This window comes from Sorex fumeus, unplaced genomic scaffold (genome assembly GCF_029834395.1).
Source record: "Sorex fumeus unplaced genomic scaffold, SorFum_2.1 ptg000045l, whole genome shotgun sequence".
NCBI lineage: Eukaryota > Metazoa > Chordata > Mammalia > Eulipotyphla > Soricidae > Sorex > Sorex fumeus.
Genome location: NW_026606102.1, coordinates 10901915 through 10917807, shown reverse-complemented (window position 1 = coordinate 10917807; position 15893 = coordinate 10901915). Strand labels below are relative to the sequence as shown.

Sequence of the window (15893 nt, the reverse complement as noted above, 5' to 3'; positions counted from 1 at the left end):
AACTCCGGGTCTGGAAGCATTAAGTTGGCACAGACCAAGACAACAAAATGAAATAGTGAACAGAAGAACTTTCCTGAGACTCGAGCTCTAGTGCTTATGGTTTCACCTGTGCTGGTGGTGGTGGAGCAGGTGGGAAGGGGCATGGGGCACACACAATGAAATTCCCTCTTTGAGGATAACACGGAGGGTTTAGGCAGAGAAAAATGCGGTTCATCTGGTATGTCTTTTTCTTTCATGAAGGGTGATAGTTTTCCTAAGAGTTCATCCAACTCATCATCTGACGAGACTGAGGCCTACAACTATGTGAACAAATAAATGAGTTTTGGAGAAAGGGGAGGCATATCAAAAGGGTCTTAGAAAAATGCTTGTTGACTGAATGGATTTGTTTTGTTGTTATAGCCTTTTTGGGTCACAGCCAGGGATGTTCAGGGATTACTCCTGGCTTTTCACTCAGGAGTTACTCCTGGCAGTGCTTGGGGAACCATATGGAATACCAAGCATTGAACCGAGGTCGACTGCATGCTCGGCAAATGCCTTACCCACTGTACTATGGCTCCAGTGACAGAATAAATTTTTTTTCTTTCAGAAATAAGAAATTCTCCTTTGGGTTCCTCCAACATCATTTTATGGGAACAATCAAAATAGAGCTGGAGAGATGATCACTCAATCTGATGAGTACATGCTCTGCATGAAGGAGACCCTTGTTTGGTCCCTTTTATCCCATGAGGTATTATAGCTGAATAATGCTGGGAGTGATCCTTGAGCACAGAGCCAGGAGCAGCCCCTTAAGAACTGTCAGGTGTGGCCCAACAAGCAGAAACAAACGAGAAGCATATTTAGGGTTAGGATAACTACATACAAAGTAATGAGTAGGTGACATGGTGAAAACATAAAGGACTCAACTTTATATTTTATTGCAAATTCAGCTATTCAAACTCAGTTGTATAACTCTGGCAATAGAGAGGGTTAAAGTTGGAAGGATGTGCTCAAAGTTGGAAGGATCCACTACCATTTCCCTAGTGTAGAAGTTATTGTTTTATAGTCAGTGAAATAAAGACTGTTGTAGGGAGGAACTTCATAATATTTAGAATGACACTCAGTCCAGTCACACGGCACATAAGGATATCGACAACAGACACAGACCCCAACAACAGTGCTCCCTGGATTAACCTGGCTGTGCAAGAGCCAGACCATCTAGATTTGTGCAAGGACCCTCTGGGACACGTAGTTCTCAGTATCCACATCTCAGTGTAGTCATTTCTTGCTTCATGCTGGGTTCAGTCCATGCCCGTGGGCTGCCTTTCCAACGGAACCAGCAACTGTCCTATCTGCAGGTACACTCTCTCTTGGCAGTCACTGGCTCTTCTGGAAAGCAGCTGAGGTCAGACCACTGTGGATGAGAGGTCGTGTGGAAAGAAGCCTGAGGAGGAGAGGCACCCTGTCGCTCGCAGGCCCTGTTGAGCTGTTGGCTATCTGCAGTCTATGCTTGGCTGCATGCAGCCCACGAGTGACCTTCCGCAGAATCCCAAGGAATAAAAAATCAATGTCATTCCAGCCACTGGGTTTGGGGGTAATTAGTTACACGGCCATAGAAGCGGAAACAATTGGGATAACAAATGCATATAAATTTCTTGGACAATTTACATGAAGGACTTGCTTTTATTTCCTTTGCTATTTGTGTTGCCAGAAAAGCTAAGGGAATGGCCTGAGTAGTACAGGGCTCAGGCTTTCAGTCAACAGACACTAAGAGAGCAGGAGCAGTGTGAGTCTACCCAGCAGCGCTCTCTTTCCTGGGACATTGCAGTGAACCCCTGCCCTCCTCATGCTTGCAGTTTATCTTTTCATCCTCTGAAAAGATTCTTGGGGCTTTCCCCAATATATCATTTGCTTGTTTCTTGACCTACTGAACATTCACCTCACCCGCCCCCACCAACTCCAGTCGAAATCTGACTTTAATTTGCTCACAGTTCCAAAGACATGGACAGAGTAGCCTACTTAGATATCAGATAAACCAGGCTCCCATCTTCTCTCTCCTCCTCCTGGCTAGTCTCCTCATTGTTGGGGCAGGTATACCCTTCGTTTCTAAAGCTGCCGGAGAGACACCAAGCAGAGCACACATGCTCAGATATGCTATACTTTGGGGCTCTAGGGGATAGCAGGTACTCATAGCACTTAGCTTACGAGTGCAAGGCCACATATTCAATCTCCGGTGCCACCCACATATGTGTGCCAATCACTATCCTCTCCCCTGCCGTCTGGGGCCTCCCTCTCATGCACCCACTGCCAGGGTTGTGTGAAGATCACCTCTCATCTCTGTGACCGCCACAGCCAGCAGGACAACTCTTGGTGAGCATATGCAGGAACTCCAGAGTCAGGATGTGTGTGTCTGTGTGTGTGTGTGTGTGTGTGTGTGTGTGTGAGAGAGAGAGAGAGAGAGAGAGAGAGAGAGAGAGAGAGAGAAGGAGAGGGAGAGAGAGTGTGTGTGTGAGAGAGAGAGAGGGAGAGGGAGAGAAAGGGAGAGTGTGTATTTGTGTGTGTGTGAGAGAGAGGGAGATGGAGAGAGACTGTGTGTGTCTGTGTCTATGTGTGTGTGAGAGATAGCGAGAAGAAAGAGTTCTATAACTCCATGAGGCTACCCCACTCCATTTTTGGCCACAACAGCCACCAAGACAAGAGAAAGGAAAGCCAATATGTGCCTCTTCTGTTCTGCCCCATAAGTCGAAAGCCTACATTCGATGTCAGGGCAAGCTCAGCCTGACAGCTGTCCACGGGCCATCCTGTCGGTCCTTATGGCTTTTTCCCAGGACTCTGCTGCCCATGAGAATTTGAAACATAGCTCTCCTGAATGCCCTCTACTCTGATCCTTCCCACTGCAGAGCAGAGCCAGTGATCCCTGACACTGTCCTTTGCCCACTGAGCTTTCCCAAATGCTCCTGGACATCATCCCCTCAGATACTCTTTCCAGAAGACCTACCAAGCAGGTGATATCAGTTAGGATACTGAGACCCAGAGAGTGCTGAAGAGACTTTTCGTAAGGTTAGCAAAGGAAATGAGCCTCCCCAACTCACTGGCCCCATGTGATGTCCCAAGATCTTCCCAGATACTTTACACCACCTGGCTGCTGCATCCCATCCCTCATATGCCCCATACAACTTCCTGGAGCACCAGCTTCCTGAGAAAGGAGGCTCATGTGGTAGGTTTCAGAGAAAGCATAACATTCACCCAGGAGCTGCTGAATACCACTGCACTGGAACAAACATCGAGAAGGGGACTGACCACAATTTTTAGAGTGGGCTGATCTGCTCCAGTCCTTGTCTCATGCAGTCCAGCTTTATGTGCAGGAGAAAGTCTAATTGCAGATCAACAGCCCTGAGCATCTTACAGGAAGACCTGAATAAATGTATTGACAGTGACTTGACCAGTTTGTAGAGAGAGCTATGAAGATGGGTCTCTCTGCTGCTCTGGGTTCCAAGGGACTCTACCTTAGGCGGGTGTCAGAGAAGTGTCAGACTTCAGACCAGATGGAGTAGTGGAGTCAGTCCAGCCCTGAGACATGGATGCTGAGAGCAATGAATGTTTCCAGTCACTAGTGTGTGGAGAGTAATGAGCTCTAGGGGTTTTCTCTTTGGTTTCTATGTCTGGACACACACGTAGCACTCGATTGCATGTTCACTGCGACACAGAAAGTAGTCAGTGGGTCGAGTACCAGTTCCACTCACTGGCTCTCACATCTGCTGCATGGAAACCCGTCACCAGGCAAGATTCATTGCTGACACTGAATAGGCCTTTCCCAGAGGAGTTGTGGCCAGGGCTGGGGGGAGGGGGGAGGCACAGGGCAGGGCATCCTGCATGAAGCAGTGAGAGAAGGAAGCACTGAGAACAGATGGGATAGGGATAGCTGAGAAAGCCAACTACTGGCACAGGTGTAAAATGGGCTGGTTTTTAGTGCAGCCAAATTCCAAGAGGAAATTCCCAGAGGTCTACCCAGATTTGACTGGAGCTGTTTACAATGCTTACTGCTTTCTTTGAGGAAAGGTCTTTAATTTCTAGGCTAATGAGCCAGACACTCACTTCCCTTCATTCTACCCCTTATATGCAAATGCGAAGCTTCCAATGAAGTGCAGAACCTCTGATGAGACAGATTGATTACTTAAACCAGTCCTACTTCATTTCCAGTGAAACTCATCACTAATGCCTGCCTGTTGGTTATAGCTAGGGATGAATGTAGTAATCAGGAAGAATACCAGGTAGCATTGACATGCAATCTTACAAAGGTCTGGGGAGGATGGGGAAAGCAAGGCAGGGCTCGTCACTGGCTGCAGTTATTTTGTGCTGGGTCAGACCCAACATACACAATCACACCCATATACACACACACACACACACTCTGTTCTGTTTTGGGGTCACTCCTGATTATGTTCAGGGGTTATCCCTGTCTCTGTACTTAGGAATCATTCCTGGCAGCACTCAAATGGGAGACCATATAAGATGCTGGTAATCAAACCTGGGTCAGGCATGGGCAAGGGAAGTGCTTTACTCAATAATACTATCTCTCCAGTCCTCCTCACTCCACTCTTATACTCACAAATTCACATACATGCATTTTTTTGTTTGTTTGTCTTGACGGCCACATCTGGCAGTGTTCAGGGATTACTCCTGGTTATGTGTTCAGGAATCACTCCTGGTGCTCAAAGAACTATAGGTAGTACCTGAGATTGAACTAGGTCACCCTAATGGGCAGTGTACAAGGCAAGTGACCTACCCACTCTAGCCCCACAAACATGTACTTTCACACTGGCATACATTTTTAAAAAATTTGTATTAGTGAGACACCATGAGGTACAGTTGTAGACTTACAAATTTTTGTGCTTGGGTTTCAATAATACAATGATCAAGTACCCATCCCTCCACCAGTGCCCATTTCTCACCACCACGGATCCCAGTATCCCTCCCACCCCCCCCCCCATGCCCCCCCTCCCACCCTGCCTCTGTGGCAGGGCATTCCCTTTTGTCCTCTCTCTCCTTTTGGGTGTTGTGGTTTGCAAAAGAGGCAATGAGTGGCAATCATGTTTGGTCTATAGTCTACTTTCAGCATGCTTCTCCCATCCTGGGAGGATCCTCCCAACACCCTTTATTTGGTGCTCCCTTCTCTAGCTGAGCTCCCTTTTCCCCTAGCATGTGTGACTGGCCTCCAAGCCATGGAGCAAAATTCCTGGTACTAATCTCGGCCATTCTTGGGTGTTAGTCTCCTATTTTGTTACTTTATGTTCCCCAGATGAATGCAATCTTTCTATGTCTATCCCTCTCTTTCTGAGTCATTTCGCTTAACATGATACTTTCCATGTAGTACCACTTGTATGTAGGGCTGGAGCGATAGCACAGCGGTAGGGTGTTTGCCTTGCATGCAGCCAACATGGCCGACCCAAGTTCGATTCCTGAGCTCGGCAAGCTACCGAGAGTATCTCGCCCGCACGGCAGAGCCTGGCAAGCTCCCCGTGACGTATTCGATATGCCAAACACAGTAACAACAAAGTCTCCAATAGAGACGTTACTGGGCCCGCTTGAGCAAATCGATGATCAACAGGAGGGCCTGTACTTTACTTTACTTTACCACTTGTATGTAAATTTCATGACTTCATCTTTTCTAACAGCTACATTGTACTCCATTGTGTAAATGTACCAAAGTTTCTTTAACCAGTCATCTGTTCTCGGCACTCAGGTTTTTTCCAGATTCTGGCTATTGTAAAGAGTGCTGCAACGAACAAACAAGTGCAGTCACTTTGTCTATACTTTTTTGCCTCTCTGGGATATATTCCCAGGAGTTGTATTGCTGGGTCAAATGGGAGCTCAATTTCTAATTTTTTGAAAATTGTCCATACTGTTTTCCAAAAGGGCTGAACCAGTTGGCATTCCCACCAGCAGTGAAGGAGGGTCCCTTTCTCGCCACATCTGCGCCAGCACCAGTTGCTTTTGTTCTTGTGGATGTGGGCCAGTCTCTGTGGTCACACTGGCAAACATTAACTCACACTCTTGTGCTCACACACATGCACACACACATTCACACAGTAGCACACAAATGCTCACATTGGAACATATTCACTCTGACCACTGCTATATTTATTGCCCAGACCATATCATAGTTGATATATGGATCCAAGACCTTCCGGTGCAGGAACTGGGCAGAATGGAGCTGTAGCCTTTCTCCCAATGGCCCCTGTACCCTTACCCCCGCATCCTTAGTCTTCTTCCTGTTCCCTGAGCTCTTTGCTCCAGCACTCCCTCCAGACTAGGAACCAGCCCATTCCTGAACTATGTCACTCCCCAGACCCCTGTAGAAGTAGAGGAAAGAGGAGTGGGGAGGGGACCCACTCATTGTTGGGTATCTGGGATTGTTCTGCCTCCGTGAGCTTCGCTCTCATCTTTGGCCCTTACCCTGACGCATTTCCTCCTGTCAACCCTGAACAAAGCTCCAGGTTTAGTAGGATAGAGAAATTCATTCCATCTGCTCACACTGGTAGCTTCTCCTTTCCACAGCGCCTCAAAATCAGCCTCGGCATTTCCCCTAGGACTCTCACAGTCCATGTCCACTGCTATTTTCTTCACCTTTCCCTGCTGCCCCGCATACTCTCATCTCTCTCTTCATGAGTGCTTAAGCCAAAGCTAAGGCAGGAGATGGACTTGCCAATATGAGCTGTGTGGAGGGCAAGTACTGTCTAACTATAAGAGCCTCTGGGCTGGGAAAGACAGCACAGGGGTTAAGTAAGACTCTTGTCTTGCCTGAGGTCCAGCCAGGTTGATCCCTGGCACCACAAACAGTCCCCTGACCACTAGCAGGAGTGATTATTCCTGAGAACTGCTGGGTGTGTCCCCTGCCCTCAGCACTCCAGTCAGCACCTGATGTGAAAATTCATGTTGATTTCATCCTTTCATCTGATTTGATTATTTCGCAGATGAAGCAACTCAGGGGAGGAGACATAACTAGTTATTGGCACATAATGCCCTATAGCTGGGTCCTTCCCAGTCAAACATCTTTCCTGCAGGTGCATTCTATTTGCAGGATTCTGGTCCATCCAGCAGCACCCAGCACACTGTAGGCTGGCACAGCACAGGTGGAACCCAGCCTCTGAGTGTTCAGAAGCATGAGCTGGATGCTGCCTTGTGCTGACTGCCCTGCCAGTACCCAACACTGGACACTTTACGCTAAGGGCCATAACTCACAGGCTAATCTAGACATGCAAAGTGTTTCCCTGAGACAAGCAATGTGTTCTCAAAATGGATGGCCGTCTCACTTTCTACACTGCTATGGCTTTTCTTAACTATGTATCTCTAAGAACAGAATGTTCTGATGAAGGTGAAATCCACAAATGCAAAGCTAACCATGTTTTGGCATTTCCCATTCATCTCAGCACACTTTGGCTGAAAGCTGGTGAGTGCCTCGCCACCATCCCAAGTCTCTCTCTCTCTCTCTCTCTCTCTCTCTCTCTCTCTCTCTCTCTCTCTCTCTCTCTCTCTCTCTTTCTCTCTCTCTCTCATATCCAGGTACTTAGTTATAGAGATATGGAACACCCCATTTGACCTCCCTTTTTAAATTTTCTTTTTGGGTTACACCGGTGATGCTCAGGGGTTACTCCTGGCTCTGCACTCAGGAATCACTCCTGGCGGTACTCAGGGAACCACATGGGATGCTGGGAATCGAAGCCGGGTCAGCACGTGCAAAACAAATGCCCTAATTGATGTGCTATTGTTCCAGCCCCCAGACCTCCCTCTTTGGACCCCATATGGACTCATCTCTCCCTTCACTTGACTGTCTGCACTACAGTTGGTTTCCTTTGATCCTTGCGACATTCATACTTTGAGCTGAGACATAATGGGCAGAGGACTGGACTTAGAGGTATTTGCACCAGGTGTGGGAGCTGACCTATTACCTGGGAACTGTGCAGACAAACCATAGCGGTAAAGCCATACTTCTACGTTGAAGCAGACCAGCTCATACACCCAAGATCTAAGCCTCACCGGCCTGTGACTGCAGGTAGATCATGGCACCACTCTGAAACCCAGTGTCTTCACTGCCTCTGGGACTGCTGGCCTTATGAGCTCACTGGGAAGCTAAGCCAGATGGCTTGGAGCACAGTGGCCCGGGTCCTGATATTCCACACACCTTGCATTCTCTTTCTTTCTCTTGAAGTTTGTTTTCATTAACATTCGGTGATTTACAAAGTTGTTCATAATAGAGTTGTTTCAGACACACAATGTTCCAGCATGAATCTTACCACCAGTATGTCCTTCCTTCCACCAACATCTCCAGGTACTCTCGCAATCTCAAGCCTGCCCCTTTGGCATGCACAGAACAAATTTATTTCACATTGTTTGCTCCAACAAAACTTAAAGGAATGACATTCCCTTTCTATCTTACTCACCATTCCCCAGATTCCTGGGCTCCATCTTAGGATAATGAAATTTATCTCACAGGATGATGTGGAGGATCACATGAGAAAACATATCTAAAACTATTATGAAATCATGAACTCCTTTTAATAGGCTAATTTTCAATTTCCATCAACAAACATTTCTCATTAAAAATATGGTGCAGGCTGATAGTGGTGATCAGAAGAGTCAGACACAGAATCCAGTCTCAAGAAATGCTCAGTCTTTCTCAGGGCATGGAAACTCCCAAGTGGTGTTCAGGAAATATGTGAAGCCCGCAGGTAATTCTCAGACAACCAGCCTATCCATTCAATGTGACAGCCTGAGAATGTGGTACTGCAAGGGCCCTGAGGTGTTGGGGATACACTGATGGGGCTCAGGGGCTTCCAGAGTTTCACCCTCAGATGCTGGGGTGGGGTGTGGATACAAAATGGTGGTGGGAAGAGAACCTGGGTTTGGTGCATTTTAGGAATATGATCACATCACTGTACTATGTCCTAGCTTTCATGTGCTACTTATGTGACAATCAGGGAACACTTATGGGGGTTGCGGAGACATTGATCCAGGATCTACGAAGGAGTAGATGTTTCGGAAGAATCCAGAGATGATGCAGAAAGGTGGTGAGAAGTAGAAGATGGAGGAGAACCTGAGAGAGGAGAAGGAGGAGATAAAGGGATCCTAGAGGATCAGAGAGGTAGGAATGCAGGGAAAGTACTTACTTTGCACACAACCAACCTGAGTTTGATCCCCGACACCCCATATGGCTCCTGATTACTGCCATGAATGATCCCTGGGTGCAGAACTAGGGTAAGCCCTGAGCACCCCCAGGTGTGGACCCATACCAAAAAAGAAAAAAAAAGGCAGGTAGACTAGATCAGGGCTTCTTAGTGTTTTCCACTTATGTCTCTTTTTGCCTAAAAAACATTTCTGCAACCCTGGGTCCTTGGGCACATAAAAGAGGTACAGCAATCAGACACTGACTGACAAGAAAGCCTCAAGAAACTTATTTTAAGGCACATGGGGCTGCGACCCACAGTTAAAGTGAGGATCTAGCCTTGGATGTGGATGAGTTTTCAAAGGCACGGGCTACTAAGGCAGCAAAGAAAGGCTGGATTTCATTTGGAGGAATTGGAACTTCTGGTTTTGTAGATGGGGGGCGGGGTGGGGATACCGAAGGGTTTTGAGGAAACTGATATTGTCAACGTCCTGGAAGACAAATGCAGGCTCAAGTGAGAGTTGGATGGAGGAAGGAGGTCCCCGGAACGGGCACAGATACAGAGCACAGGGAGAGGAGCTTGGAGGGAGAACAGATCAATAGGTTTGAGCAAATGTGCCAAGTTTAACCAACTGCATTGCACAAGCTTCCAAGTTGTGATGACTGTAAATGTCTCTGGATCTGGCCCCCTGTCCCCTGAGGCTGCAACACCACCCCCAATTCAATTGAAGCCAGTGTGGAAGGAGAAGGTCTGTTACTCATGAGGAAAAAAGAGAAGTAATGGGAAAATGGGAGCAAGAGAGGGTGCGAACTGGAAGTGGGACAAGGCAGAGAGGAGATGACAGGAGAGTCCATGTGAAGAAAGTGTTCATTTTAGTCTCCACATCTTTAGTAAAATCATTATGCATTTCCAGTCCTGAATTGTGGATAAAGGTGAAGAGCCTCATTTTCTAAGTGCATCAAAAATAAGGTAGAAATGTAGCCAGGATGACTAAGGGGCTGGAGGAGACAGAAGAGAAGCAGAAATCAGGAATGTGGTTGGCTTCCTTCAACCCAGGATCAGTGTTCACATCGAATAAACTTTACCAAATTTGGGTCATGGACTTGGGCCACACTCAGCAGTGCTCAGAGGCTATTCCTGGTTCTGTGCTCAGAATTGACCTTCTGTGGTATTTGGTACTGGGGACCAAACTGGGATTGACCACATGCAAGGCAAATGCCTTAACACCTGTATTATCTCTCTGGTCTAAATTCTGCTAAATTATTCTAAATCTTGAAGGAACCAGAAAAACTAACAATCATATGAGATCCTAATATATATATATATATATATATATATATATATATGTTTTTGGGTGATTCTCAGGGGTTACTCCTCGCTCTGCACTCAGGAATTACTCTTGGCGATGCTCAGGGGACATATGGGATGCGGAGGTTGAACTCAGGTTAGCCGCATGCAAGGCAAGCATCTTATTCGCTGTACTATCACTCCGACCCCAGATACATATTTCTTAAGCCTACAAGTTTGTTGTTCATTGTTTTCCATAAGGCTTTAGATTTATAATGAAACCACAGACCTGTCTTGCTAGTGGGAAAATAAAAATTTACCCAAGGTGTTAAGATTGCTGTATGTCCTTGGCAAAGTTAGTTAACTTCTCTGCATCTCCATTTCTTCAACTTTAAAATAGAAGTCATTTCTATATCATAGACTTCTGAGAATTATGTAAAACCAAGGCTATTAAATGCCTGCCATACTGGAGTTTTCAATTATTGCCCGTCTGTTTGTTTATCTATCTCTATATCTCTCTCTTTTAATTAATTTATGGCTATGTCTGGAAGAGTGAGCACTTGTATGTAGCTAGATCACTATCAGTCTAGGTGTGCATTTAAAAAATCATTTATTAATGCCTTGGGGTTGTCCATTTAAATATCTGGTCTTTTATCCACACACATTTGCTGGGTCCCAATGACATACAATATCTGGGTGAAAAGTGGAAATTGTATTCAATTGCCCACATCTCAGACTACAGATGTTTGGTGACACATTGTAAACCCTCCCTATAAAAGTTAGCATTTCCCACATCTTTTTCAAGTTCACGCACTAGTATTTGTTTTATTCTTATGAAACAGAAGTTCCATGCGGCACTTAAAAAGACCACATGTTCTGGAAATGTCTCCTCTGCATGGATATTGACTCCCTCTGAAAATAAAATTCTGTATCACTGGTGGTATTGATGAAGCATCCTCTTTTCCTCAACCATATGGATAGTGTTTTGCAGGAGGTTTGAAGGACAGTGGCCTTTGGTGTCTGGCAATGTACAGTGTTTGACTAATCAATGCTTAGTAGCTCATTAACCACATTTGATTGAGAATTGAGTGAGTTCTCTTAATTTCAAATAGTAGGTAGATCTTTCAGGTCGTGGCCTGTGGACATCTTTTACTCCATGGTTTTATTCCTCCTAAGATATACGGGGTGACTTCTGGAGGAGATGTTTGCCGTTATTTCCTTCATCTTTGTTCTGATGACTTGTCAGTCTGGGGTCAGCTTACAGGAAAAGGAAAACCGGTGAGTCAATCCTAAGTCTGCAAAATTTGCACAGTGTTCACCAGGTGGTCAACCATGGCCCTATCAGCATTGATTTCTGGAATGAGTGACCACTTTTCATGCTGTTATTAAAGTAGAGGAGTTCAAGCTAGTGGAAATTCACACTTAGAGTCAGTTGGGACTTGTGTGTAAATTCCAGCTCTGGTTCTTAGAACTGTGTAGTCTGGAGTGATCGTTTTTAGTTCCTTCTCCTATCTGTTCAATGAAAGTAGTAATTTGGCCTGTTTTTATGAGTTACTAAACATGAAATAAGATCTTAGATATAAAATATAGCTAAATAAATGATACCATGTTGAATAGTTAACCTCTATTTATATGCTTGTGAATCAGAATAGCCATCTCACAGTCTTTTGGGAGGATTAAAATTAGATCATGTGTATAAGATCATCGGGAGAGAGACTATAGAGGCTCATTTAATTTCAGAAATGTTTACCTTCTGCAGAGCTGTGGCATTTTTACATGGACATTGCTATTTTATTCATTATCTTTCCTTGACTTATCCAAACAGTCTTCATGCTATTTATATTGTAACATTAAGTATTTTGTTGTTTTGTATTTTGTACTTAGCCCTTTATTTTGTCTTTGGGATAGTTTTAAAACAGTAACTACCCACACCAACCGATATCCTTCTTCCCCAGTTAAAGTTTCAAGTAGTTATTTAATTCAAATTCTTGTTGGATAATTCAATTTTGAATCATTATTGCCTTTAAATACTAGAGTATAAGAGATTGCTTTTAAGTAACAGTTCAGAAGGGGACAGGCATTTTTATAAGCAATTAATTTGCAACTTGTAGTTAAAGCAAATACAATTTTGAAAAATCAGAAAATTCATCTCTAATAATTAGAAGATAAAGGCAAGAGAACTGTGCTAAAAGAAATCTCTGCAGAGATGCTCTTAATTATAAAAGCTTATCATTGTAATCCTTTTTGAAAATGAACAAAGAGTCTTGATGTTTGATGAACTTATCAAATAAGACAGACCAGTGAAGAGGCAAATTTGAAGTCAAGGCAAAGAGAACCAATTAAAGACTTTACAAAGTGCTGAAGTAGGAAATCACGAGGTCTTTGTGTTTAAAGCCAGTGTATTTGACCCTGGCTTTGAAAATGGCAATTGACATGGTGAAATCATTTTACTGGGTTCAGATTCTGGCACTGGCATTTAATATGTATGTGTATGAACCAAGGCAAGTTGTTTGACCTATAAAAAGGGAGGGAAGTAAGAAGAATAAAATGCAAGCAAAACACCTAGAACAATGCCTGAACTTAGAATCCAGTGTTGCAAGTGTGATAGGTGATTATTATTGTCATTAGACATTAGCTATGATGAGTGTTGACAAAGTTTAGAACAAATTACATGGACCCTCTAGATCAGTGAGTGATTTTAAACTTTAAAAAAAAGATGAGATACAATTAACTTTAAATTATATGTATTTATTTTATGAGTTCATGCTTATCCTTCTGTTCATCAAAAAGTTTTTTGAGAAATGAAGTTATACAATAATACAAATTATACAAATGATATTTAAGCAGATTTTATTTTAAAATTGAAAAGGAAATGTAGGTTCTTTTAATTTCTTGAGATTTTTCTTATGATACAGCACGCGATTAATCTTAGTGAATATTCCATGTGTATTCAAAATTCTACCATTTTGAGAGGAGACCTAAGTCATTCAGTCAAATTGATTGTTCATGTTGCTCAAGTTTTCTCATCTCTGTTCTATAATGGAGGCTGGGATGTTACAATCTTCAACTGTATTTGGATTTGTCAATTTCTTTCTTTCAGTTTTATTATCAGTTTGAAATCTATTATTAAATAGCTATCTATCAATCACCAACAACTAGGAATGTTACGTCTTCTTGATGATTTTACCCTTTATCACTATGAAAGCCTCTCATTATCCTTGGCAATCACCCGATTCTTCAGTCTAGTGTGAATAAAACTAGACATTCTCTCTTATGATTAGTGCTTGCATGGCAAATTTTTCAAATATTTTATTTTGCCTAATCTGACTCTTCATTTTTAAAAAGTATGCTTCATGTAGAAAAGTAGAAAGATGAATCTTGCTGTATTATCTAGTCTAATAATAATTTATTTTAATTGTAGTATTTATAACTATATAAAATTTTAATGATTGATATGCTTGGATTTGAGCCTACCATTTTGATATTTGCTTTCCACAATTCCCATCTGTTCTTTGTTTTTATATTTTTTGTCATCTTTTAGATCAAATATATTTTCTAATTCCAAGTTGATTTCTTAGCTACTCTACTTTGTTTATGTTTATTTTGGTTATTATTACAAAATTGATAACATATGTTATGAACTTATCAAAGCCTAGTTTCAAATAATTTCATACCAGTTCAGATAAAATTTTTATTCTGTCTGAATAAACCCCTTGGACATTTCTTATAGTTCAAAATAAATTTTGGTTATAAAGTCTCCATTTTTTTGTTGGTCTGAGAACAGCTTTCATTTTGTCTTGATTTTATAGTGATTTTTGCTGAGCGTAAAGTTCCCTGGCACTGCATATTGTCTCCTGAGCAATGCCTAGAGTGAGCCCTGAGCACAGAACCAGAAGTAGCCCTTGACCATGGCCAGTGTGGTAAACAAACAAATTAACAATAAGCACCATTTTGATAAAAAAAAGAAAAATATATTTTGGAGTTAACATGCCCAAAAGGTTATGTAATATTTTCATGTAACATTTCCAATGGTTAAGAGTAAACAAAATTTCATAGGGAATTCCACATGAGTTAAGACCTCAAACAGAGGATGTAACACTGTAGCACCGTCCTTCTATTGTTCATTGACTTGCTCCAGTGGGCACCAGTAACATCTTCATTGTGAGACTTGTTACTGTTTTTGGCATATGGAATACACCACGGGGAGCTTTCCAGGCTCTGCTGTGCGGTTGGGAGCCGCGTGCAAGGCAAATGCCCTACCTGCTGTGCTATCGCTCCAGCTCCAAACAGAGGATAATCACAATAATGCACTGGGCACACAGTCCATACTTTTTCTCCGTGTCCTTGTTCACTTCTCTGTTTGCTCACTCAAGCAAGGTCTGGGTATGCTAGTTCTCAGTGGAGAACAAACTAGTCATATGCTTACTCTCATGGAATTTATAGTGAAATGACACAATCAGTTAGTGCTTCAGTAGCCATTAGCAGAATTGGATTTTTGTCTAAGTGTGCTAACAAAGAAAATCTTGCAAAGGTGTGGGGAGATATTATCTGTTTTCTAGTGATAAAACATATCCTGGTAGATGAATGCTCTAATGCAGAGGAGGGATTGGCAGAAGGTTGAATGGACTGTGCTGTTCCTTTGTTACAACATTAATGTGCATGAGAGATTGTGGTGCCTTATAGGAGAATGGGGGCAATAGAGATATGTAGAAGGGAAGTTATTTGAGATTTGTTTTAAAGAATAGTGACAGAATTTTCTGATGAACTGGAGATGGAGGTAAGTTATGCCCACTGCTGGGTGTTTTTGAGCATATGGGTGTCATGATATTTTCACTACTCTCTAATATCAAGGGAGGGGCTGGAGAAAATTAAAGGTATATATTTGAAGTCATTCAAATTGCTATGCCTTAGAGGTATCGAAGAAAGACATTAAATAGGACAGTTGGAGAAACAAAACAGGATTTCATAGGCATAGTCTAGGTGTCAGATCTAAGTTAGGTGGCATTGACAAAGATGTATGTGGAAGTTGAAGAAACAGAAATCAAAACTCCTTCAGTGGTAATAAAAACAGAGAAAAGCAGAAAGGCGAGATTGCACCCTGAGAGATATCAGTTATTAGTGGAGTCAAAGAGATCCAGCTACAGAAGTGGGAATGAGGAATCCAAGAAAAGAAATATTTCAAGAAGGAAATGGTAGTTAGTCAGGAGAAGACCAAGCCTTTAACGTGGTCCACTAGATTTAGCAACATGGAAGTCTCTGGAGATTTAGCACTTGCAAAGACAAATTTAAAATACCTCAGTATCTTGATCTAATTTTCATGTCACTTAATGGGACTGGTTCAAGAAAAGATAATTAGTGGCAATCAGCCTTGAATATATGCAGAGCCAATTTATTAGACTTGTCCCCCTGGCAATAAAGAGAGTTAGGCCTTCTGACCTCTAGCCTAGGATTGGAAGCTAATTAATT

At 43.1% G+C, this 15893-nt stretch overlaps 2 protein-coding genes across 2 annotated transcripts in view; one reads left to right on the top strand and one right to left on the bottom strand.

Moving 5' to 3' along the window:
* The window catches only part of FYB2 (FYN binding protein 2), a 313439-nt gene that overhangs the window by 139328 nt on the left and 158218 nt on the right, over positions 1-15893 (bottom strand). The gene's annotated exons all lie outside the window — the stretch shown is intronic.
* The window catches only part of C8A (complement C8 alpha chain), a 72773-nt gene continuing 68435 nt past the window's right edge, over positions 11556-15893 (top strand). The window contains exon 1 of the mRNA XM_056122175.1: positions 11556-11705. Coding sequence (XP_055978150.1) covers positions 11629-11705 — 77 coding nt within the window. The 5' untranslated portion in view covers positions 11556-11628. The remainder of the gene's footprint in view (positions 11706-15893) is intronic.